The 25,088-nt window shown below is 42.6% G+C and overlaps 2 protein-coding genes across 5 annotated transcripts in view; both read right to left on the reverse strand.

Moving 5' to 3' along the window:
• Positions 1-3,797: 3,797 nt before the first annotated feature.
• LOC106577088 (dickkopf-related protein 1) lies at positions 3,798-5,929 on the reverse strand. Its single transcript, XM_014154811.2, has 4 exons — positions 5,612-5,929; positions 5,312-5,450; positions 4,948-5,082; positions 3,798-4,705 (listed from the first exon to the last, which is right to left on the reverse strand). The coding sequence occupies exons 1-4, from the start codon at positions 5,810-5,812 to the stop codon at positions 4,440-4,442; spliced, it is 741 nt and encodes a 246-aa protein (XP_014010286.1). The 5' UTR covers positions 5,813-5,929; the 3' UTR covers positions 3,798-4,439.
• Positions 5,930-9,110: 3,181 nt separating this feature from the next.
• Positions 9,111-25,088, reverse strand: part of LOC106577002 (cGMP-dependent protein kinase 1) — a 143,818-nt gene continuing 127,840 nt past the window's right edge. For all 4 annotated transcript variants that reach the window (XM_014154633.2, XM_014154632.2, XM_014154635.2 and 1 more), the window contains 9 exons: positions 16,880-16,976; positions 14,511-14,650; positions 14,065-14,154; positions 13,504-13,645; positions 13,227-13,390; positions 13,000-13,122; positions 10,823-10,885; positions 10,674-10,740; positions 9,111-10,583 (listed from right to left, as the gene is read on the reverse strand). In XM_014154633.2, coding sequence (XP_014010108.1) covers positions 10,485-10,583; positions 10,674-10,740; positions 10,823-10,885; positions 13,000-13,122; positions 13,227-13,390; positions 13,504-13,645; positions 14,065-14,154; positions 14,511-14,650; positions 16,880-16,976 — 985 coding nt within the window. In that variant the 3' untranslated portion in view covers positions 9,111-10,484. The remainder of the gene's footprint in view (positions 10,584-10,673; positions 10,741-10,822; positions 10,886-12,999; positions 13,123-13,226; positions 13,391-13,503; positions 13,646-14,064; positions 14,155-14,510; positions 14,651-16,879; positions 16,977-25,088) is intronic.

Consider the following 25,088-nt stretch of genomic DNA (forward strand, 5'->3'; position numbering starts at 1 on the left):
TGTTCTGAACACTGCCACTCCACAGGTCTACTCAATTAAAACATTATATGACAGCATAGCTTTCATTTTTACTGAGTAATGACTCTTTTCTCTGTTAGTGTTGATTTTCCAGCGTAGCTGCCATTGCAATTAATCTAATCTCTTTTTACATAGAAAAATGTACAAATAATGAGTAAATTATACGTGTGAAACAGCTTTGCACAACGTGGTTGTGGCTCGGAGAGACTTTATACAGCAGCATTCATGCCAGCTTTCTGGCTGCCAACAGAAAAGTTTCTGGATCAGGGATAATGTAGAGTAGGCATTTTTATTCCTAGCTGTAATTTTGCCCCCCCCCCCCCAACCCCCCTTCCCCCACCCCCCCGGTGCATCTGTTTGCTGTGTTTTGTCTGGCACTGAGGGCAGACATGGCATATTGGCTTATTATTTGTATAAACAATGGGCATATTGTTTGTTTGCAGTGAATGGGACCCAGCTGTGGCCAAGCTGGAATACTGGCACATCAGGAAGGAAGAGACGACCAATTGAATCCACCTGAAGAACGCAGGTGTATGAGACATTCGAAACTGAACACGTGCCAAGATAGCACTTTATAGTAGACTTCCCTTGCTGACATAAATTAGAAAGCCATGAAAGAAGTTAAAAGCATCAAGTGCAATGCAAATTTGTTTATAGGAAATGTAGTGTTCAAATTACAATGTATGACTGGTAGTTTCTCTTCAAGACATGTATGCTCCTTATATCAATGTCAAGACTGAGCCTCTGACATTTCACATGTGATTCAACTCAATGAAATCCAATTATGTGCCAGAATAGGGTCCACAAATCACTAGAATATGCCTAAGTCCTTCCTGTTTCAAGTTTACTACATATGTGGTGTTAAATGTCCTTTAGCATGACATCATCAGAGTGGGACAGACCTGAGACCACAGAGGAGGCGTCGGCCACAGATGGATGGAACACCAGCCTGGATCAAACCAGACACCCAGGGGCCCCCCAGAGCAGCGTTCTTGGGGTAGTACAGAAAGATGCCGAGCCTCCTGGCCGCCATATGAGGAGACCTGCAGACATCACTATGGCTAAGAGAAACATATAGGGAATTAATACATATGATGGGAAGTATATTATATTCTATGGTCTTCAATGGAACCAATGGATTCTAATTTGCCACAGCAAAAAGTTAGGCAACCAGCTGCATCACTGTATCATAACTAAAATAAGCCATTACTCCACTTGAGATACTACAACACTACTAGTTAGTTATTACCATTATTTTAGGACTGTTATAACTTTTGGGGGGAAGTGTAGGTCCCATCATAGCCTTTGAGGAACAAGAGCAATCAACAAGGCAGACTCACCTGTTGAGGGCAGTCTACGACACACCTTTTTGTACCCAATCCAACTTCCTCACTGTGTGAAAGACTCCATCGTAATCATTTTGAATTTGAATCAGTAGGACTCAATTGTTTTCAAATGAGACGGTCAAACACACAAAGCATTGTGTAGGATGACGTGTACCTTTTTAATTACAAATTTCCCAGAGATAGGGAGAGTCCCCCTGTTTCTCAATCTCTCAGATAGTCACTGTGATTACTTCACTAAGATGAATAGTGTGCATTGTGCCTCTATATGGGGCAGACCGTGCCAGCGCCCAACAGTATGATAACATCTCCCTGGGATAAATGTTTTGATAAGAACTTGTTTTGATCAAGATCCACATTCCCCAGATGCATGCCCCTATCATGTGACAGAATAGCAGGTATTATGCATGTGTACACGGCCTCATCTCTTTTGTCTTTTATCTGTGATGGGTCTCACTGCATATTTGTTTATATAGCCTTGTCAGGGATGTTTGGCAAACCTTTTAGAATAATAATGAAGATTACACCAGCCACTTTAGTGGTGAAATGGTTTATTGTGCTTATCAGATCTAAAAGTGAAATAAGAGATTTGAATATAGCTTGAAAATAAACGCAAGTAGGCAGGGTGTTATTATAACTCAATAAAGATTTGGAATTGATATGGGAAAATTGAAAAACACACATACACATAACTCAAAAGACTTATCAATGGTGGCCATCATAAGTGTTATGGTTTTATGGTCAATTGAAATTACAATCCCAGTGCACGTCATAAACAGGAGCGGCGATTCTGTGATCTTCTCGATACGATCAATGAATGTTATGGTAATGTTGAGACTTCTAGATAACACAATGGCATAATAAATCCATCTCAAAGCCCTAGAAGCATAACTGGTGTTTGGTTAATATTTTACTCATGTATAATTTACCACTCCTTGGACATGCCAGTGGGATGTGGGAGTGTGTGGTTAGCCTAATTATGAGTGGCTCTGCAGAGACACTGATTCCAGGAACCCCAGCAAACACGCTTTAGCTCACGCTGGAGCATTAGGATGACAATACAGGAATTGGCAGTCATTTAATTAATAGAAGCATGGGCTACTTTTTGATGTAAAATACATCTGTGTGTTTGTTCACCCAAGTGTATGTCAGTCTGCCAACCGCCATGCACAACTGGGGGTTGGGTGCTACATTTGCAGTGGATATGGTGAATTACCCCCATACAATGTAAAGTGCTTAAAGACCTGGGTCAAATCACTTCTGATATGGTATAAACATCCATCCTTAACCATCACAGTGTACTGTATATGGCCGTGACATGAAAGGTTGCAGAGGGCACTTTGCATGGTTACAAATCAAATGTTTCCCTTTGCCACCCTTTGATCCAAATCACTGGGATGTCAACATGAGAATCCGTCTGCTAGGCTGGGGCAGGAGACACAGTCGTTCCTTCACCGTCATGTAATCCACATCGTCCTAATTACAGACACGCAGGTAGAGTTTGGTCGATGCTTATATGTTATTGCACAAGTGCAGGAAATGCGGTGTGTCCCTGCCGTGCAGTGAGCATGAAGAACACTTGCGTTGCATCACAGTAAACCTAAGTCGTGTGGCATCCCCATTTCATGATCTTTCTTTAGATTGAGTTAGATAAAGTAATTAGAGAGTAAGCTCAGCTAGCTGGTAGCTACATTATCTCTATGTTCTGTTCAGCTTCACATGAAGGCTAGGAGAGGTGTAATTAGAAGTTAGCCAGAAACACCAAAGACTCAAGGAGGACACTGGGATACTTATCATAGACTATTTTCATTGGATACAGCATTACTGTCTTTGTAGTCCCCTGCTGTAGTGTTTCTGTCTTTAATGACTAGGTGTGTTTTTTACAGGAAGCAATGCCTGGCCCAAGGACTGTGCCACACCACTATGATATTTCTCCTATGGTCAAGCCCCCATACAAAGATATGTTGTTTTGTGGTAGTTGATGTGACGTTTGTGTGTGCGCGCGTGTGTGTGAGTGCGTGCGCGTACATGTGTGTATGCCTTTGTGTATGTGTAAAAACCATGACCAGGATAGCTGGGCCAAAAATTCTAACTCTCCAGTCTTAACCACTGATTTGTGTGGACCGGGTTAGGAGTTAAATGCTACCAAGAGCATGCCTAAATAACTCTTGCTCTCCAAAAGGGGTGGTTGTTAGCTTGGAATGCTAAAAACATTCCCTACCCCCTATCTTTGGAGAGCTTGACTGAATCATTAAGCTGTTGGACATCAAATTTGGGATGTAGAGTCAGAAACTATTGGCAGATGGGTTGTTTTGCACCTTTCCCCCGGATCACAATGTCAAATACTAGATTATTGTTGGACAACCATTGTAAAACAGACAAACAAGCTTTTTCCTTGTAGAACTCGAGCAGCCACACTGACAACATCGGTCAGATTATTATAATGTTTTAATAAAACAAATATCTTTACTTTTTTTTTTTTTACAAGTAAATTAAACAAATATACATTTTACATTAAACAGTAAATAACAATATAAATCATATTGTGTACACATTTACAATATTGGAAATGAACCATGCAGCACCGTGTTCTTATTTATCATACTGGTGTTGACAGAATTCAATAGCTCAGTTAAGTACCACCTCCAGTATAGTATTTACAATACAGTAATTTACTGCAATAATCAAGGTTAGTTCCATAAAAAGAGAAACAAAACAACTCTGCCATTTTTAATGACCTATCGATCTTTCCAAGACACATCCAATGACAACTTCCTTATTCGGCATCCTCCAGCATCCAGGAGAATCAGATTGGTCCATTTTACACCATCGCATCCCTCTGAGCATATCACTTTTCTCTGGAATCTGTTCTTCCTTTCCAGGTGGTGTGTGTGTGTGTGTGTGTGTGTGTGTGTGTGTGTGTGTGTGTGTGTGTGTGTGTGTGTGTGTGTGTGTGTGTGTGTGTGTGTGTGTGTGTGTGTGTGTGTGTGTGTGTGTGTCAGCATCTCTGACAGATGTGTAGGTTATGGGCAGTGTGTCAGCATCTTAGGCAGTGTGTATGTCCAGGATGTGTGTGTGTCAGCGTCTCTGGCAGGTGTGTAGGTTCCGGTCTGCGGTTCTGCTGACTCCAGGGTCTTTCTCTCCTCTCTCCGGTCTGCAGGAGAGACCACCTCCACAGTCGCAGCGCTGGAACAGCTCCAGGCCATGGCCACCTTTCCTACGGTGACGTGTGCACGCCTGGCCCTTCGTCAGCACCGGCTTACAGATACGAGACCAGAAGTGGCGTGCACAGCACAGACCCTCAGAGCAGTCAGAGGACCTCAGGCAGTTGTCACTTTCCCGACCTAGAGAAAGAGAGAGAGAAGAGAGAGATGTAAATATGACGTGTTCTGTTGGAAACTCGGGAAAGGCCTAAAAAGCTGGAATTTTTATAATGAAATGTTTTCTTTCAAACCCCTTGGCTTTGTGTTTTCAATGGTAATTTAGTCCGAAGTGGACAGTGTCGGGAGGACAAATCTATAGAATCTTTATGGGTAGTGTTTGTTGTGTGGGTGTGTGCATGTGTGCGTGTGTAATACACACCTACCTTTGACAGAATGTTGTGGTTGACCTTGGGGCAGAGGCAGTCTCTTGCCATGGTGTTCCATGGTATTGTTCTGCCTATTCCCAACACTGGTAGTGACTACAGCTTCAGCATCTTGATCACTGGCCTGACAAACACCTGAGGGAAAAGGTACACGTTATCAATAAACGCTAGTAAAGTTTTCATAATAATTACAATATCTCATGACACCCCAACTTTCTTATCCATTAATTGTTGTTGTACTCCCAATACCTCTCTTACCACATCATTAAAATTCAATACAAGACATCGCATGAATTAAAAGTATCATGATCTGAAAATGGTTGAAAAAATAACAACATGTAACATGTGGATATGTTGAGCTCACCGTTGATGCAGCGGTTCCCAGCGCAGCACATTGAATCCCTTGCGCACCGCTTCCGGATCTTTCGGCATGGGAGGCACGCGCCTCGGATATCATTGCAGAATTCATCGGTCCCACACTCATCATCATGTGTGCAAATAGGCTAAGATAAATAGACATAATAAAATATGTATTGCCATTGGAACTTAAATTCAGAACGCATTTCGGTAAAAGCGCAAAGGTAACGTGTCCAACAAACGTTTGGGCATTTGTTAGTGTTGGTATTACGCACAGCTCCTAGAGCTTTCTAGTAGGGTTTCTTACCTGCAAAGTGTCCACGACTGCTTTCTGTCGGTCACTATCTGGTGAAGACGGGCGTGGGCTCGGGCTAACCGTGTCGGTGCCACCAGGCAAGTTCTTGATGGCATTAGAGTTCAGTAAAACCGCCCCGGCATAAGCATCCCCAAGGTATCCAAACAGCATGAGATACACGGCCATAAAACGAAGCACTGACAGATGAGGCATACTTCTTCTTTATGTAAATTATCGGTCTTATAAATAAATCCGTCAAATGTATTGTTAAAAAGTCCGCGTAAGTCTTGAATCCTACCACAGTCTCAAGAGGTTGTTGTTAGTAGGGTATTTTGAGGTATCCTGACGCATGGCTCTGCGATGTTCTCTTTATACATGTGGGTCTGTATTTATTCCCGCCCCTCGCAGCACACAACAAAGGCGGAGGGTGGAATTTCAAAGGCTCCTGAGCTCCACTGTACGGAAATGGGCAACCGCCCCGCCAGGATTTCGTTTCACAATGTTTGTGTGATCAACAAGTCTCTATTGGGATTGCGCACATCACCTGCCTGGAGACCTCATTATTTAAACGATACTTAAAGGATGCCATTAGGATACAGCTCAGGATAAGTCCTGGCTTATTATGGCATTGTAGCCAATACCACATTTCTGTCAACTGGTTAGTGTAACCAAATGTTGATCAAATTGGCACCAAAGTTATTTACTCACATTTCAGACAAAATAAGTTGTGGAGCTGCTCAAATCCAGAACTTCTAATAGACTACGCTTGACGAGCAGTTGACACGGACCCTATTGCTTATTTTGGGTAAGATGGTCTGAAATCTATGAGCCATTCTGGCTCGCACAAGCCGCTCATGCAAGGCTACTTACTATTTGTACATAGTCTGAAATCTGCGCTCATAACTCGCAAATATTATGATTTAATATAGCATTTTTCCTTATTACCACGTCCTATGATTGAACTGTATCTGTTGTCTGGACACATTCTCCCATTCTTGCGCTCTTTTGGGAAAGTTTGGCACAGTGGAAGGGTCTTTCCTAAAGGCGCACTATTTTTCCTTTGACATTCAAGTAGCCTAACTGTCCTTTGGCTGTGTGTACACGGTGATTGGAAGCTACTTTCCGTAGATTAACTACTTGATTTGATCTCTCTGATTGCAAAGGGCGCAATCATCCTCTAAGTGTGCTTGATTACACTAGTGGCGGACATCAGTATAGGATATGCAAACCATTAAGGGGTGCGAAAGTTTACCGAATTAATGGGCTTCCGTGGAGAGGTCTTTCAGGGCTGACTGGCACATTGAGATAAAAGACAACTCTGATCTTTCATGCTTGCGATCAGGTTGCGCTTGGGAAGGACACAGGATAAAAGAGGCCACCAAATCGGACAGAGTGACTCTCTGCTCTTCCCATGGCCTGTAGCTCACTCCCACACAAATAGTCTTAAAAAGTTTACAATATATCCAGAAAAGGCACCAAAACAGTTCCTGTACGGAGTCAGAAAGCGAGGCCGTAGAGAATGTGCTTGCTTCTCTTGTAGGCTACAGAAATAGTTTGTCACTTGGTCCCCATCTGGTGGTTTATAACTGTATAGACAATGAAGAAGCAATGTCGCCATAGAAATATTGCCTACCTGAACACGAATTGGCTGTAAAGTATGTCTGGTGGTTTGGTTTGATGCTTTAGCTTTTAACCAAGGTGTTAACCAACGTGAATTAACAAGAACCCCTTTGATAGGTTCAAGTGATCACACAGAGGTGACACACTGTTAGGCCTGTCTCATGAGTCAATTCCATCTCTGGGAATACACTTTCGATGGGTCTGATTACTGGCATCGGAAATACTTATGAACCAGATGAAACATCTCTGAAAAGCTTAAGGTCTTCCTGTCAAAGCCTACAAGTTGCTTTCATTTGAATCGGGGTGAACAGGAAGATGCCAACCTTTTGCACACTCTTGTGGCTGTGAATGTTTCCTTCTCTATATTATTGACTTGGTGTTTTGAATAGAAAATCTTAATTTAACTTTAGATTGGCCACATGAAGAAAGGTATGAAAAGTATGTTGTATTTACTTTTTAAAGGGTGTACACGTGGCACTCTGAAAATGTATTTGCGGTAGAAACATAACAAAAACACAAGGAAAATATATCCGGCAACTCAGATTGTAATGGTTGGGGATACACAAATCAGTGGAAATTAAAGCAGTAAGGGTCTGTCAAATTGTGAATGACAAAGTGGTGTACAAGAAACTGAAATGTTTGCAATCTTTTCTATGGATCCCTGCATCAAGGCAACAATAGTGTTTAAAATAAGTAATGCAGGCCTAGGCTTTGTGTTCTTGTCTGTGGTGTATGATCTGGATTATTTGTGGCTTGGGTTGCATATGCTTGTACATGAGTGAAGATTGAAGCAAAATTCCTATTATAATCTCTTGGGCCTTTGCAAACTCAGCACTTTCTTAAATAAAAAAAAAGATTGACAGTGCTAAGCATTCCATCTCAATTTAACAAACCAGCTGTGCCGAAAACTGCAAATCATCTTTGCCATCTCTTTATCTGATTGAAGTGGTCATTCTAAGTGGTGGTTTATCCATCATATTGACATGTGAGTTTCTGTGCCCATTATCCACAAAGCGTCTCAGAGTAGAAATCGGATCTAGGATTAGGTCCCAACCTGCCTATATAGTCTTATTCATTATGATCTAAATGAGAAACTGATCCTAGATCAGCACTCCTACTCTGAGAGGCTTTGTGGATAAGGGCCCAGGTCTCAGTCTTCAGGTGCAACGACCCGCTATCATGTCCAGAGGAGAGTGTTCACATAATGCAGTCAGTGTTTCTACTTTGTTTCCATACCATGTGCACTCAGATTAGGCTACATATCCCTTAAATCTATCTTTTTGTAAAGGGTGAAAAGGAGCAAAATACTGTTTTATAGACAGACTTTCAGTTGTTGTCTACAGTGTTTTTTATTTTATTGTAAAAATATATATGAAAAGCAGCCATCTGGGAGACGGTGTGAGAACAGATTAAATGTTATGAGTCGCTTACTGTTCATGCAGTATTGAAACAATGACATGATGTTAATTGGGATGCCATTGATTTAAGGCACTTGCATTGTTCTACTGATGATGAATGATTACTGGGGTTGGACAGTCAGGTACTGAACCACAAGTGTAGAGAAAATGATGAATGAATGATTAGCATTACTCTTAAAACATAACCATGTTGGTTGTCCAGTCCACCAACTGTTTTACAAAAACTGTTTTTAAAATAGAGCTACTACAAAATATGACTGATGCACACTTCATACTTATGATGTCAACAAGGAATAGTAATTGGTTGCTAACTGTTCTTCTATGTGTGTATCATTGTCCTCTGGATTTAGCGTTCACTCCTATGACTTTACCTAAACACGGAGAATTAACACAACAAAAGTGTCAAATATTAAACAGACTGTCACTTAAGATTACAAACCAACACAATTCTCTAAAGAAAGAAAGCAAGTGCATTACAAAGTAATCAAGCACTTTAATATCAATACACAGTAACAATAACCAGTGCTCATAACATTTCATCCATTCAAATTTAATTCAGCACCTGTATTTACAATACTGTAGAAACGACAGCACTAAAGGCATTCAAATTCCATTAAAAGTGGTAAATTAAACTACCGTGGCGTGAAAATGGGACTTAACTATTTAAAGGGATGGCATTTATATTGATTGGTTAGCAACTACATGATGAAATAGCAACTCATAGGATGAGAATGTAATGAGAATGAGAATGTAAGGTTGATGTGTAGCTAAGAGCATATAGTGGACTTTCAAAATAAATCTTTATTATCTGATCGCTCAACGCCTGTGAAATGAAAGATGGTCCGAGGATCTTCGCTGTTGTTGCTGATGAAGTTTGTTAATAACTGCATAATAACAAATTGCTTTCCAGAAATGAGGGATGAATATGTGTGACTGATTACATTTGTAAGCAGGACATTTGAAAGGTCATCATTTTTCCATCAGAAGCACAGAACAAAAATGTTGCTTTTTTTAAGATAACTAGCTGCTGCATACAGTGTACATGAGTAAAGTAGATGAGTATAGCAGCCTATGTGCATGTGTGAGAATGTAACTTAAAATGATATGTACATATACTCTGTGGTTCTAAAAGTAATATTTTAAGAATAACAGTAACATTCTGGTTCGTCATGAGCACTTGGTATCTGTTTGACTTGTCAGACTCAGTGTTAAGATCCTGTTTCCCTATTGAGGAGGACCAGATACCAGATACTGTAGGTACTAGGTACTGCTGAGCCAAACCTCAGGAACCAGCTATAGTAATAGAAGTCTTGGAGAGAAAACAGGGTGCAGAGGGGAAGCCTTCCAAACATGGACCCAGCCTGTCTGTTTGTGTCTGTAGGAGCAGTGCAGGTCTGTGGCCGCAACAGAAAACTCATCTTCCACCCTATATATTTTACTTTTTTATCGTTCCTTATAGTGTCCTTACACTCTCACATATATTGTACACACACTCATTCTCACACGCGCTCTCTGCTAAAAGAAAAGGCATTGTTTTAGCTCCAGGACTTACCTCAGTGTGTGTGTGTGTGTGTGTGTGTGTGTGTGTGTGTGTGTGTGTGTGTGTGTGTGTGTGTGTGTGTGTGTGTGTGTGAGAACACTGAGGAAATGCTAAGGTCATTAAATTCTAGTCCCAGAGCCACGTATAGCGAAGGCATATTGGTGACCCACAGCGGTTGTGGTCCTCTTCCTCTCTTCCCCCTCTCCTCTTCCTCTTTATCGCAGTCTTTAGAATGCAACTACATAAGGAAGTAGGCCCCCAGGCCAATGACAGAAGAGAATTAGGTATTGGGGGTGGGGGGTGACGTTTAAAAATCGTTGTCCCAGCCAGAGTTGTCATCTGGGGGCGGGTCTTCATTGTCCTCTGGGAAGCTGTCAAAGTTACTCGTGTCCGTCGATGATGTCACCTGATTGACAGACAAAGACAGACAGAGAATTGAACCACTTAAACTTCTTATGAAAGCAGCTTGCTGCTGACATTTTTGTTTGTGACTTACATTAGGGATGATAGGGGGTGTCAGAGTTCCCTTCCGTAGACCTTCCCCGTTAAAGCCCTCGAACCATCTAGAAATGTATAGAAACTGTTATAAATATCAAAATGTGGAAAGATGAGTAGAATAATATGGCTCCATATCCATGAACTTACTTGTGCTTTTGGATGTCTTTAACACCGTTTTTCAAGTTTCCCAGTCTTTCTGAAGGATTGTCCCTAAAATGGACACATCATGGTTAAATTCTCTACTTAAGACCAAATGATATTAAAGGTCCAATGCAGCCATTTTTATCTCCAATATCAAATCATTTCTGGGTGACAATAAACTACATTACTGTGATTGTTTTTAATTAAAATAAGTTACAAAAAAAGCTTCTTAGAAAAGAGGATTTTATTCAGGAAAGAATTTTGCTAGGACTGTCTGGGAGTGGTCTGAGTGGGGACGGGAAAACTGAAAACTAGCTCTTACTGGCGGAGAGGTTCAGAACTCTCTTATTGGTCTATTAACTAATTTACTGTATGTTGATGTCACCATGTAAGGCCAAAACTCCCTCCCACCAAAACAGAAATTTCAGGTGGTCTTTCAAACAAATCTTACACTAACAGGGCATTATCATAATGTTTACAATTTCACAGAATTATTCCAACCTCGTAGTGTGGAAATATATACTGCTCAAAAAAATAAAGGGAACACTTAAACAACACATCCTAGATCAGAATGAAAGAAATAATCTTATTAAATACTTTTTCTTTACATAGTTGAATGTGCTGACAACAAAATCACACAAAAATAATCAATGGAAATCCAATTTATCAACCCATGGAGGTCTGGATTTGGAGTCACACTCAAAATTAAAGTGGAAAACCACACTACAGGCTGATCCAACTTTGATGTAATGTCCTTAAAACAAGTCAAAATGAGGCTCAGTAGTGTGTGGCCTTCACGTGCCTGTATGACCTCCCTACAACGCCTGGGCATGCTCCTGATGAGGTGGCGGATGGTCTCCTGAGGGATCTCCTCCCAGACCTGGACTAAAGCATCCGCCAACTCCTGGACAGTCTGTGGTGCAATGTGGCGTTGGTGGATGGAGCGAGACATGATGTCCCAGATGTGCTCAATTGGATTCAGGTCTGGGGAACGGGCGGGCCAGTCCATAGCATCAATGCCTTCCTCTTGCAGGAACTGCTGACACACTCCAGCCACATGAGGTCTAGCATTGTCTTGCATTAGGAGGAACCCAGGGCCAACCGCACCAGCATATGGTCTCACAAGGGGTCTGAGGATCTCATCTCGGTACCTAATGGCAGTCAGGCTACCTCTGGTGAGCACATGGAGGGCTGTGAGGCCCCCCAAAGAAATGCCACCCCACACCATGACTGACCCACCGCCAAACCGGTCATGCTGGAGGATGTTGCAGGCAGCAGAACATTCTCCACGGCGTCTCCAGACTCTGTCACGTCTGTCACGTGCTCAGTGTGAACCTGCTTTCATCTGTGCAGAGCACAGGGCGCCAGTGGCGAATTTGCCAATCTTGGTGTTCTCTGGCAAATGCCAAACGTCCTGCACGGTGTTGGGCTGCAAGCACAACCCCCACCTGTGGACGTCGGGCCCTCATACCACCCTCATGGAGTCTGTTTCTGACCGTTTGAGCAGACACATGCACATTTGTGGCCTGCTGGAGGTCATTTTGCAGGGCTCTGGCAGTGCTTCTCCTGCTCCTCCTTGCACAAAGGCGGAGGTAGTGGTCCTGCTGTTGGGTTGTTGCCCTCCTACGGCCTCCTCCACGTCTCCTGATGTACTGGCCTGTCTCCTGGTAGCGCCTCCATGCTCTGGACACTACGCTGACAGACACAGCAAACCTTCTTGCCACAGCTCGCATTGATGTGCCATCCTGGATGAGCTGCATTACCTGAGCCACTTGTGTGGGTTGTAGACTTCGTCTCATGCTACCACTAGAGTGAAAGCACCGCCAGCATTCAAAAGTGACCAAAACATCAGCCAGGAAGCATAGGAACTGAGAAGTGGTCTGTGGTCCCCACCTGCAGAACCACTCCTTTATTGGGGGTGTCTTGCTAATTGCCTATAATTTCCACCTGTTGTCTATTCCATTTGCACAACAGCATGTGAAATGTATTGTCAATCAGTGTTGCTTCCTAAGTGGACAGTTTGATTTCACAGAAGTGTGATTGACTTGGAGTTACATTGTGTTGTTTAAGTGTTCCCTTTATTTTTTTGAGCAGTGTATATAAAACACAGGAAAATCATGTTTTTGATTATACAGCATTTAAACAGTAATTGTTGAGGGTGGACCAAATCGTTTGCGACTCACCTGCATAGTTTTTTTATTAAGTTGGCAGCGTTTTTGGTAATCTTCTTTGGAAACTCAATCATGTCAATGCCCCTCAGGATGATGTTATAGGTCTTCATGGGATCAGGGCCAGAGAAGGGAGGGCTGGAAGACCGGGGTAGAAGTAGACACAAACATTTCTCCCAATCTAAATTTACATCTAGCCTTACACTTTTATTTAAGAGTAAGTATCAGGTTTGTCTGTATACCTGCCGGTGAGGAGCTCAAACATGAGGATTCCTAGAGACCAGTAGTCAGCTGAGATGTCGTGACCTTTGTTCAGAATGATCTCTGGTGCCACGTATTCTGGTGTTCCACAGAATGTCCACGTTTTCTTCCCAAACCCGATCTTCTTGGCAAAGCCAAAGTCCACCTAAACAAAGAACATGGGAAAATACATTCTTAGGGGTAACCTGCAGCGTTAATAGTTCAAAAGTTTAGAGGTTTGAGCCATCAAGCTTTGAATCCACAATGTGTGTCCCTTACTAGCTTGGCGTAGCCCCTGTGGTCCAGTATAAGGTTCTCTGGTTTGAGGTCTCTGTAGATGATGCCTTTGGAATGCAGGTAGGCAAATGCTTCCACCACACAAGCTGTGTAGAACCTGGTGGTGGAGTCCTCAAATGAACCCCTGGAGAAGGAAGTGACAATAATCACTAAAATAACCATAATATTTCAAACAAGCCCATATTGACCAGCTCTTCCACAGACTCACTGAAACACATGCGAGGCACAATGAAATGAGTTGAAATATTGGCCTAACATGCTGACTAGGCCGGCCATTCTACAAAGACACAGCAAAAATAGGACCATATGCATTTCAGGTAAAATAACAAAACAATGTTTATCTCCCAGGACAAATTAGCTAACAACAGCAAGCTAGCTAAATGTCCATGAATGTTTCATGTGTGTTTTGACCTGTCCCCAAATTAATATAGTTGATTCACAGTTGGTTTTGGTATTTTAACCTGCGTGTCATGAATGAGTATGGTGGGGATAGACAAAAGCAACAGGCGCACAATGGTGGTTTGGTCAAGGTAAAACACTCACCGGTCTCTAAGAATGGTCCACAGCTCTCCTCCCAGACAAGCCTCCATCAGCATGTATAGATACTTACTGTCCTTAAATGTCCTGTACAGTCTGAATTTCAAACACAGAGTACAAAGATATGAAGACAGTGGCGAGGGGAGGGTGGGTCCTCTGCAGTTTCACTGTGAATTAAAAGTGTCTGTGGACAGGTGTTGTGTAACCGATGTGAAATGGCTAGTTAGTTAGCGGTGGTGCGCGCGAATAGCATTTCAATCGGGTGACGTCACTCGCTCTGAGACCTGAAATAGTTGTTCCCCTTGCTCTGCAAGAGCCGCGGCTTTTGTGGCGCGATGGGTAACGATGCTTCGTGGGGTGTCAGTTGTTGTATGTGTGCAGAGGGTCCCTGGTTCAAGCCCAGGTTGGGGTGAAGACAGGGATGGAAGTTACAGTTGCATGAGTGTCTCTACCTGACAATGGAGTCAGAATGGGCCTCCTGCATAATGAGTTTCTCAGAGCGGATATGCTCCTGCTGCCGTGTGTCCACGATGTGACGCTTCTTCAGGATTTTCATGGCAAAAGTCTTCAGCTCATCACTCTTCAGCTGGACCTGTTGACAGAGGAGAGAGGAGAGCACTGTTAGCTGTAGGCAACAGTTCAATGAGACATCAATGCAATTCAACGTAAGTTGCAGCTTAGTGTGGACTTCTGACATTTGTCGCTAGATTCCAGAAGACTGAACAGTCCCTGTACCAGTCAGAATGTTGAATTAACTGTCTGCTGAGTTCGCCCTTATGCCGTTGGAAATTTTTGACAAAATATCCGTAAAACAGTATTATTAAACCGACTTCAATATACGGGTCTCTGTGCATGGCTCTCATGGTTTGTTTGTTCATCATCTGAGGCACGTGCACATCACGTAAATACAGTGAGGGAAAAAAGTATTTGATACCCTGCTGACGTTGTACGTTTGCTCACTGACAAAGATATGATCAGTCTATAATTTTAATGGTAGGTTTATTTGAACAGTGAGAGACAGAATAACAACAAAAGAAATCCAGAAAAACGCATGTAAAAATTTTTATAAATTGATTTGCATTTTAATGAGCGAAATATGTATTTGAGCCCCTCTCAATCAGAAAGATTTCTGGCTCCCAGGTGTCTTTTATACAGGTAATGAGCTGAGATTAGGAGCACACACTTAAAGGGAGTGCTCCTAATCTCAGCTTGTTACCTTTATAAAAGACACCTGTCCACAGAAGCAATCAATCAATCAGATTCCAAACTCTCCACCATGGCCAAGACCAAAGAGCTCTCCAAGGATGTCAGGGACAAGATTGTAGACCTACACAAGGCTGGAATGGGCTACAAGACCATCGCCAAGCAGCTTGGTGAGAAGGTGACAACAGTTGATGCGATTATTCGCAAATGGAAGAAACACAAAAGAACTGTCAATCTACCTCGGCCTGGGGCTCCATGCAAGATCTCACCTCGTGGAGTTGCAATGATCATGAGAACGGTGAGGAATCAGCCCAGAACTACACGGGAGGATCTTGTCAATGATCTCCAGGCAGCTAGGACCATAGTCACCAAGAAAACAATTGGTAACACACTACGCCGTGAAGGACTGAAATCCTGCAGCGCCCGCAAGGTCCCCCTGAAAAGAATACATATACAGGCCCGTCTGAAGTCTGCCAATGAACATCTGAATGACTCAGAGGACAACTGGTGAAAGTGTTTTGGTCAGATGAGACCAAAATGGAGCTCTTTGGCATCAACTCAACTCGCCATGGTGGGAGGAGGAGGAATGCTGCCTATGACCCCAAGAACACTATCCCCACTGTCAAACATGGAGGTGGAAACATTATGCTTTGGGGGTGTTTTTCTACTAAGGGGACAGGACAACTTCACCGCATAAAAGGGACGATGGACGGGGCCATGTATCGTCAAATCTTGGGTGAGAACCTCCTTCCCTCAGCCAGGGCATTGAAAATGGGTCGTGGATGGGTATTCCAGCATGACAATGACCCAAAACACACGGCCAAGGCAACAAAGGAGTGGCTCAAGAAGAAGCACATTAAGGTCCTGGAGTGACCTAGCCAGTCTCCAGACCTTAATCCCATAAAAAAATCTGTGGAGGGAGCTGAAGGTTCGAGTTGCCAAACGTCAGCCTCGAAACCTTAATGACTTGGAGAAAATCTGCAAAGAGGAGCGGGACAAAATCCCTCCTGAGATGTGTGCAAACCTGGTGGCCAACTACAAGAAACGTCTGACCTCTGTGATTGCCAACAAGGGTTTTGCCACCAAGTACTAAGTCATGTTTTGCAGAGGGGGTCAAATACTTATTTCCCTCATTAAAATGCAAATCAATTTATAACATTTTTGACATGCATTTTTCTGGATTTTTTGTTGTTATTCTGTCTCTCACTGTTCAAATAAACCTACCATTAAAATTATAGACTTATCATTTCTTTGTCAGTGGGCAAACATACAAAATCAGCAGGGGATGAAATATTTTTTCCCTCACTGTACATGCAGGCGATGCATGCTTATTAACCGAACTCGTGCAGGTGTTTACATGGTTTTGCGCATATGCCAGGTGATAGAAATTACAACGGCAGTACCAGCATTTTAAAAAGTCAGTTTAACAATACTTTTCTGTGGATATTTTGTCTCGTGTTTTTTGCACATCAACCATCGAAGTGGACAACCGGCAGAGTAAGTTCAAATGACAGTTTACTCAACATTTTGGCTACACAATGCTATTCAAGGCAATGTTCATTAAGCAATAGCTTGCTATTAGGTCAGGAGGCCAACAAGTGGCAGCTGTGGTTCCTACCAGCTCTACGCGGCCGAAGCCACCAACCCCCAGTGTGTCAATGATGTTGAAGTCAGCCAGATTGAGGTTGGAGAAGAAAGCGTTCTCTGCTTCGTACCTGCAGGGACAGAAAACAAGGACATGTTAACTTTGAGGTAGTACTTATTTTTTACTTATTTTAATTCTACACTGATTAAAACATGGGACAGATGGTGGAATCTCTGGCCAATCATTGGCATTGATCAATTAACTAACAGGTAGAAAAAAGACCTGAGGTACTCCAGACCTGTTTAATGTCTTGAGTCCTGACCTCTATCACAACACAGAACCTCCCTCTCCCGTCTGTTCCCATTGCACCAGAGACAGAGGGGGACAAAAGTCACATGAGATGACTCCTCTGGAACCAAATGGCTAGTCCTGTCACTCCCAGTGTCCTCTCTGGTTATTGTTTAATCCTGTGGGCCTTATCAGCTCAGTAGTGTGATCTAGAGGATCAGGACAGATAGAGGCCTGAGGGTAAAGGGTTACTGGGTCAACACCTTCAGCCTCAGGTGCATGCCAAAACAATCACTGTGACTGTGGACTGGTTCATACTTTTCCATGTGAAAGGGGAGAGAGCAAGGACAGCAGCTTCACAGCGATTGCAAATGTCACACCTGTCCAGCCACATTAACCCATATTGGAATTTTTCCTGGACTATGTGACATTACCAGGAAACATCTTGGCCCTAGTGGAGGGCAATTATGTTCATGATGATGACTCTGTTTGTGGTCTTCTCCACAGTCTCACATGTAGAAGGTGTTGTCTAGAAGGTGCTGTCAATGGAACCAACTTTGCCAGTTGGTACAACTGTCTGTATGTCTGCCCTGTTTCCCAGAAAAAGGACATGTTTAGCAGGGGCAGTGAGGCCCACTTGTCCATGAGCACTGAGTACAGATCTATTGGGCTTCACCAGGCTCTCCTTTCATCACTCCAGTCTACTCTACCCATCTCCTGGAACACAGCCCAGACTGCACTCCAAAAAGGGTGGCCCATTTACAGCTCAGGGTGACTGACAGCTGACCCCTCTTCCTGTCAAGAGTTTTACAAGTCAAGGGGTGACAGCAAGGCCCACTTGTCCCTGAGCACTGAACATGGCTCTATTGGGCTTCACCAGCATCTCCTTTCATCACTCCCCTCTACTCTACCCATCTCCTGGAACACAGCCCAGACTACACTCCAAAGAGGGTGGCTGACAGCTTACCCCTCCCACTGTCAAGAGTTGTACCATTCAAGGGTGATGGGTAAGGTCAAGAGATTTTCCTGACCAAGTGACCTGAGAAGGGAATCGTTACAGCTCATTTCAGATCTACCTCAGTCATAAGTTCATTTGATTGTAAGACTAGTTTATGACCACTAGATGGCGAGGTTGTACCATTGTCATCACAGGTAAAGGAAGTTCAACTTAACTCTTATTTGTGTGTAACCTTTATTTAACTAGGTAAGTCAGTTAAGAACAAAGTCTTATTTACAATGATGGCCTTTCCTAGCTAAACACGAACGACACTGGACCAAATGTGCGCCGCCCTATGAGACTCCCAATCACGGACGGATGTGATTCAGCCTGGGTTCAAAACCAGGGACTGTAGTGTCGCCTCTTGCACTTAGAAGCAGTGCCTTAGACCGCTGCGCCACTCAGGAGCCCATTTCAGTAGTTGAGAATGGAAGAAAGAAGAAATACATTTAAATGTATAGAATTAAGTGGAGGCTCCTCGGAGGAGGAAGGGGAGGACCATCCTCCTTATTGAATTTCATAAAAATAAAAATAGTAAAACATTAAAAAAGTTATGCTTTTTAAATAAAACTATACTAAATATAATCACTTCACCAAATAATTGATTAAAACACACTGTTTTGCAATGAAGATCTACAGTATCCTCAGCAGCACTCTGTAGGGTAGCACTATGGTGTAGCCGGAGGACAGCTGTCCTCCTCTGTTCTGTCCTCCTCTGGGTACATTGACTTCAATAGAAAACCTAGGAGGCTCATGGTTTTCAGCCACTTACATACAGTAGATTTACACAGTAATTATGACAACCACTGGAGGACGTCCTCCAACCTATCAGAGCTCTTGCAGCATGAACTGACATGTTGTCCACCCAATCAAAGGATCAGTTTTTTCGCCTAGTCACAGACAGCTGATGTGTTCTGCAGTTAAATCCACAAGCAAAGGGAAAAGGTGAGAGGAGGAGAGAGTGTAGATCGTTGTGAGATGGAATTATGTATACTGTACAACGAGCAAAGTGATCATGCTGTTTTAATGTGGCTGCTATGAAAGTGAACTGTGTTTGCGTTTGATCAGTGGTGTATTCACTCCGCCGATTCTGTTGAAAAACGTTTCTTAAACGGAAGCAAATGGAACGAAACAGGGATAAACATATCTGAATTTGTCCAGAGAAACTCTCATTTGCAACTGTTGGACTAATGATTACACCCTAGATCAGCTAGATGCAGGCAAGAGTGTGCCAGGCGGTATTGGATGTCCCTGTCTGTCACCTTGATTACTAAAAAGGATCTTGACGTGTGCACCTACGCTGTAAATTGTCATTCATAGGCTAGACTGTAGCAACCTCATGATGGGTACAGGGAAAATTCTAGTATCATGTACTAGCCTAAACCTATCGATGTTACATTGAGCTGGATGAATGGAATATGAATGACAGTCATCCAACATGATGTAATAGAAATAAGGCCATGCTCCCTCCCTCATCTTAAAAGGCACAAACCGCCACTGATAGAACTGCAGAAAATTGCAGATATAAAGAAAAGCAATCAGTTCATCTATACAAGTGTGATGAAAAAATATACACACTAGTGTTATAAATATAAATATACAGACTAGTGTTAAGAGCATTGGGCCAGTAACCGAAAGGTCGCAGGTTTAAATCCCATAGCCGACTCAGTGAAATAAAAAAGGCACTTAACCTTAATTGCTCCTCTAAGTCACTTTAGATAAGAGCGTCTGCTAAATGACTAAAATGTATAACCCGCACGTGGGTCATTAAATATTGTGTGGGGGACATCTAATTGCGATTTTTGGGGGGGCCAGATATTGCAATTGTGATTAGAAATAGCAATTTTTAAACACTTGGCGAAAACTTGGTAATTCCATCAGACATGATTAAAACAACTGTCAAGCTAGAAAACATCACTTCTAAAGTGAAATACGATCATATTAATGCATACATACTGTGCTAATCTTTTCCAACATTGTTATAGGCTACATATGATAATATATAGGATTATTACACCTACATATTAACAAACACATTTTTAACATGATCATCCAAATACACTCACCAGCCAATTTATTGGGTACACCATTCCTTTCAGTTTATTAGGTATACCACCCCTTTCACGAAAATCGTTCACTCCTACAGACAGTAAGTCACGTGGCTTGCTATATAAAGCAGGCAGACAGGCATCTAGGCATTCAGTTCCTGTTCGATTGAATGTTAGAATGGGCAAAATGAGTGACCTAAGCGACTTTGAGCGTGGTATGATCATAGGTGCCAGGCGCGCCAGATACAGTATCTGAGAAACGGCCCCCCTCATGGACTTTTCACGCACAACAGTGTCTAGGGTTTATAGACAACGGTGTGACAAACAAAAAACATCCAGTCAGCGCCAGTCCTGTGGGCGAAAACAGCTTGTTGATGATATATTTTAATGTGGTCACCACAAATCTGAGGTATTTTCTGCACAACACTTGCATGTGGTTGACATCGGTAGCCGAAATACTGCCATAGGCCTACTCTGAAGATGCGCCCTTCTTTGGCACCAAATAGACGTTGTCGTTAGCAGCACTCGTGTTTCCGACGCACACACAGGTAAAACCCTTTCACTCCTCACCAGCGTGTAACTGTGCAGAGAGTGAGAGAGCCTGCTTGTGATTGGTCAGCATCCTCTGTGCATGTAGAGAGTGAATGAACAAAGACTAGCGCATCTCATTGGAGGAGGCACCATAGTCTAGTTTTTGTTGTTTTAAGGGATGGATAAAAATATACAGAATGGTTACTTGGAGGAAAATGGGGGAGGGTCATGCTTTTTCAATTTCAGTTAAGGGGAGGGTTTAGTCGTTTTTTAAATCTAGTCATTTGTAATTGATGAAATTTCAATATTTCTCACTGTTTTAGAATTAGTTGCTTATTAGGCTATACTGTATATCGTGTGCCCAATGCTGCGACTCATCTCTGATTCTCCGCTGGGCGCGCAATATCAAGTGCGCCTATAGGTAATTTAGTGTGGTCTCAGTCAGATGATCCATAGGCTATAGGCTATAGGCTATAGGCTACGAAGTGCATGCTCCGAGAAGAACAAAGCAAAATTATATTTCTAAGATATCTGCTCGGATGGTGTAAATAAAACTAGTCTGCATTACACACTGCAATGGATATTCCAACCCTGAGCCCCGGCCTGCTCTGCACTTTCTGATCCAAAACCTTTTTGTGTGCTGCCTAACCAATGGCCGTGTTGTGTAGGTCTACAGTGGCAGTTCAGGAGGCTTCTTCCGAAAATACATTTTGATGTTGCGCACGGACTAGCCTATAGCCTATGTTCTGAACAGTTTGAGAAGGAGAGCACAAAGTTGAGAAGGAGGACCAGAGGTCAACTTTGATAGCTTGCTACTACTATAATTGATTTTATTAAAAACAATATGTTTCTTGACCATGATGTATTTATCAGAGTCATTGACCTCACAAGAAGCCAGATTTGAGTAACTTACATTGGAGTGCTAAAACAATAAATCGGAAATGGACAGCTTATGGTGTTGAAAGTAGACAAATTCGAGTAAGCATAATTCATTTAAACCGTCTTAATTTTAATTAGATTTGACTAACTTCAAGAGGGCTTTGTGTTGCAGCCTATTTCTTCCTATTTAAGAAGTAAGAGGTAGGCCTACCTATTTTGACATTTTCAATCTCTCCTTGTCCCAGTCTGTAATGCCAACATGTTTCAAGCTGACCACCACTGTCCCTGTTCACAAGCACTCCAAAGAAACCTGCTGGTCACGACACACATCAACACCATCATCCCAGACACCCTAGACCCACTCCAATTCACATACTGTTCCATCAGATCCACAGATGACGCAATCTCAAGTGCACTTCACACTGCCCTTTCCCACCTGGACAAGAAGGGAAATAACTATGAGAATGATGTTCATATATTACAGCTCAGCGTTCAACAACATAGTCCCCTCCAAACTCATCACCAAGCTAGGGATCCTGGGACTAAACCCCTCCCTCTGCAACTGCATCCTGGACTTCCTGATGGGTCGACCCCAGGTGGTGAGAGTAGGCAACAATACCTCCGCCACGCTGACCCTCAACAAGGGGGACCCTCAGGGGTGTATGCTTAGTCCCCTCCTTTACTTCCTGTTCACCCTCGACTCCGTGGCCGCGTATGACTCCAACACCATCATCAAGTTTGCTGATGACACAACAGTGGTAGGCCTGATCATCGACGACGATGAGTCAGCCTAAAGGGAGGAGGTCAGAGACTTAGCAGTGTGGAGCCAGGACAACAACCTCTCCCTCAATGTCAGTAAGACCAAGCAGCTGATTGTGGACTACAGGAGAAAGAGGGGAGAGCACGCCCCAATCCACATTGACAGGGCTGTTGTGGAGCGGGTCCTTGGCATCCACATCACTAAGAACTTAACATGGTCCACATACAGTACACCCGCACAGTCGTGAAAAGGGCACGGAAGCACCTCTTTCCCTTCAGGAGGCTGAAAAGATTAGTCATGGGCCCTCAGATTCTCAAAAGGTTTTACAGATGCACCATCGAGAGCATCTTGGCTGGCTGCATCATCACTTGGTATGGCAATTGCACCTCCTTTGACCGCAAAGTGCTACAATGGGTGGTGCAGACAGTCCAGTACATCACTGGGGCCAAGCTCTCTGCCATCCAGGACCTTTATATCAGGCGGTGTTGAAAAACTGGCAAAGACCCTAGTCACCCAAGTCATAGACTGTTCACTCTGCTACCATCCGGCAAATGGTACCAAAGCATCAGCTCTTGGACCAACAGGCTCAGAGACAGCTTCTACACCCAAGCCATAAGACTGCTAAATAGACAGACTGCTAAATAATCAAATAATGAACTATCTGCTCTGACTCTATCTTGCACTGACCCTACGCACACTTACTAGACTTTATATACACACCATATACACACGCTCTCACACACACACACACACACACACACACACACACACACACACACACACACACACACACACACACACACACACACACACACACACACACACACACACACACACACACACACACGCACACGCACTTGCTGCTGCTACGCTGTTCTTTATTTTACTCTTATTATTATCTATCCGGATGCCTAGTCACTTTACCCTGCCTTCATGTACATATCTACCTCAAGTACCTTGTACCTCTGCACATTGATCTGGTACTGGTACTCCCTGTATATACTGTATCTCCATTGTTGTGTATTTTATTTCATTCTTCTTGTGTTAGTTACTATTTTATTTTGTAAGATTTTTTTTACTATGCATCATTGGGTAAGGTCCGTAAGTAAGCATTTCACTGTAAAGTCTACATCAGTTATATTCGGCGCATGTAATAAATACAATTTGATTTGACTTGATTAAATAGCCTACCTCCGTGTCAGTTAAGTTAAAACCAAAACTCAAATTCAGGGGGTACGCCATAGGCCTACATTTTATTAAAGAAAATGGGACAAAACACAGGCCTACCCCTTGTTAGCTTAAGATTTTGAAGAAAATAAAACTGATCTGATTATATAAAGTGATCTATAACAGAGCTTTGGTCGGCAATGCAAGCTGTGTACACGCGGGAAAGTAGTTACTTTCTTTGACATTCAGAGGCTGAACTACAACCTTCTATAGCCGAGGAGACAAAAAATAGACATTGCTTGGGAAGTAATCTAATTCTGTCACTATCAACTGATTAAGCTATTCACTTTCTGTACAAAAGCCAGACAGCTTTTAGGGAAAAACTTGAGTGACCTTCTCTCGTTGGGTTAAGCCACAGAAGAAGAGTAGCCAGCAGTTAATAGCCAGCCTCCATTTTTTGGCATCAGTAGCTCTACTCTGTCTGGGGTCAAAAGAAAGGCCTAACTTTTGAAAGTACCATGCTCAGATTCCAAATTATGTTTCAGATGTAATTATTTGCAAACAGGGACAGTTTGGTTTAAAACAAGACACATTGATTTGGCATTGGAGAAATATGATCAGATGAACACATAGGCCTATCTTTCTGTCCATTCTTAGCCTGTCATTTCTGTCATTTGTGTGGTATTAAGAAATATTCTGCTGATATGTAAAGTGACGTAGAATTGCATAACATTTTTATAAAAGTAAATTTTTTCTCAGACCTGCAAATACAATGATAGATTCATGCAATGCTTTTACTATAAAGGAGATCTTTCCACCCCTACTCTTGTCCACGGTGGTCTGTGAACCCACAACCTTCTGGCCCACAGCCCTGTGTGCTATCAAAATTCCTGCGTTGCCACGTAATGCTTACAGGACGAAGAAATGTTTCTAAAACTGCATATCTAAGGCTTTGGTCTGTCCAAGAAGGGCGGGTAAACATTAGACATCTTCTCTGCTATCCACTTTGTTTTAATTATAATTTTATGTATAGGGGAGGGTCACTTGTTTTCTTTCTAGCCTTTATTATAAATAACATTCACTCCCTAACAGTGTCAAAGAAAGAAGAAAATCGCAGCCTCTTGCTATATGGATATTGCAATTGCAATTTCTATCTGAATTTGATTAATCGTGCAGTCCTATTTCAACCTAAAATATGCATCCAAGCAGAACAAAAATATTTCCTCTATTTGCGGGTTAGGGTCAGGTGAGGGCATCAGATTTTCACTTTATCACATAATAGTTGGACGGTTGCGGAAGGGTTATCAGAAATTGCAGGCAGGTGAACAAACAGCTGACCCGTGCACCACTAATACCCCCATTTCTTGCAAATCTGCCTAAATTAATTTTGAAAGATGAGATCCTTTATGAGATACAACAACACACGCATTTGTATTGTATAGCAGTGGTGGAAAAAGTACTCAATTGTCATACTTGAGTAAAAGTAAACATACTTCAATAGAAAATGACTCAAGTAAAAGTGAAAGTCACCCAGAAAAACACTACTTGAGTAAAAGTCTAAAAGGATTTGGT

This window comes from Salmo salar, chromosome ssa18, assembly GCF_905237065.1.
Source record: "Salmo salar chromosome ssa18, Ssal_v3.1, whole genome shotgun sequence".
In the NCBI taxonomy this organism is placed as follows: Eukaryota; Metazoa; Chordata; class Actinopteri; order Salmoniformes; family Salmonidae; genus Salmo; species Salmo salar.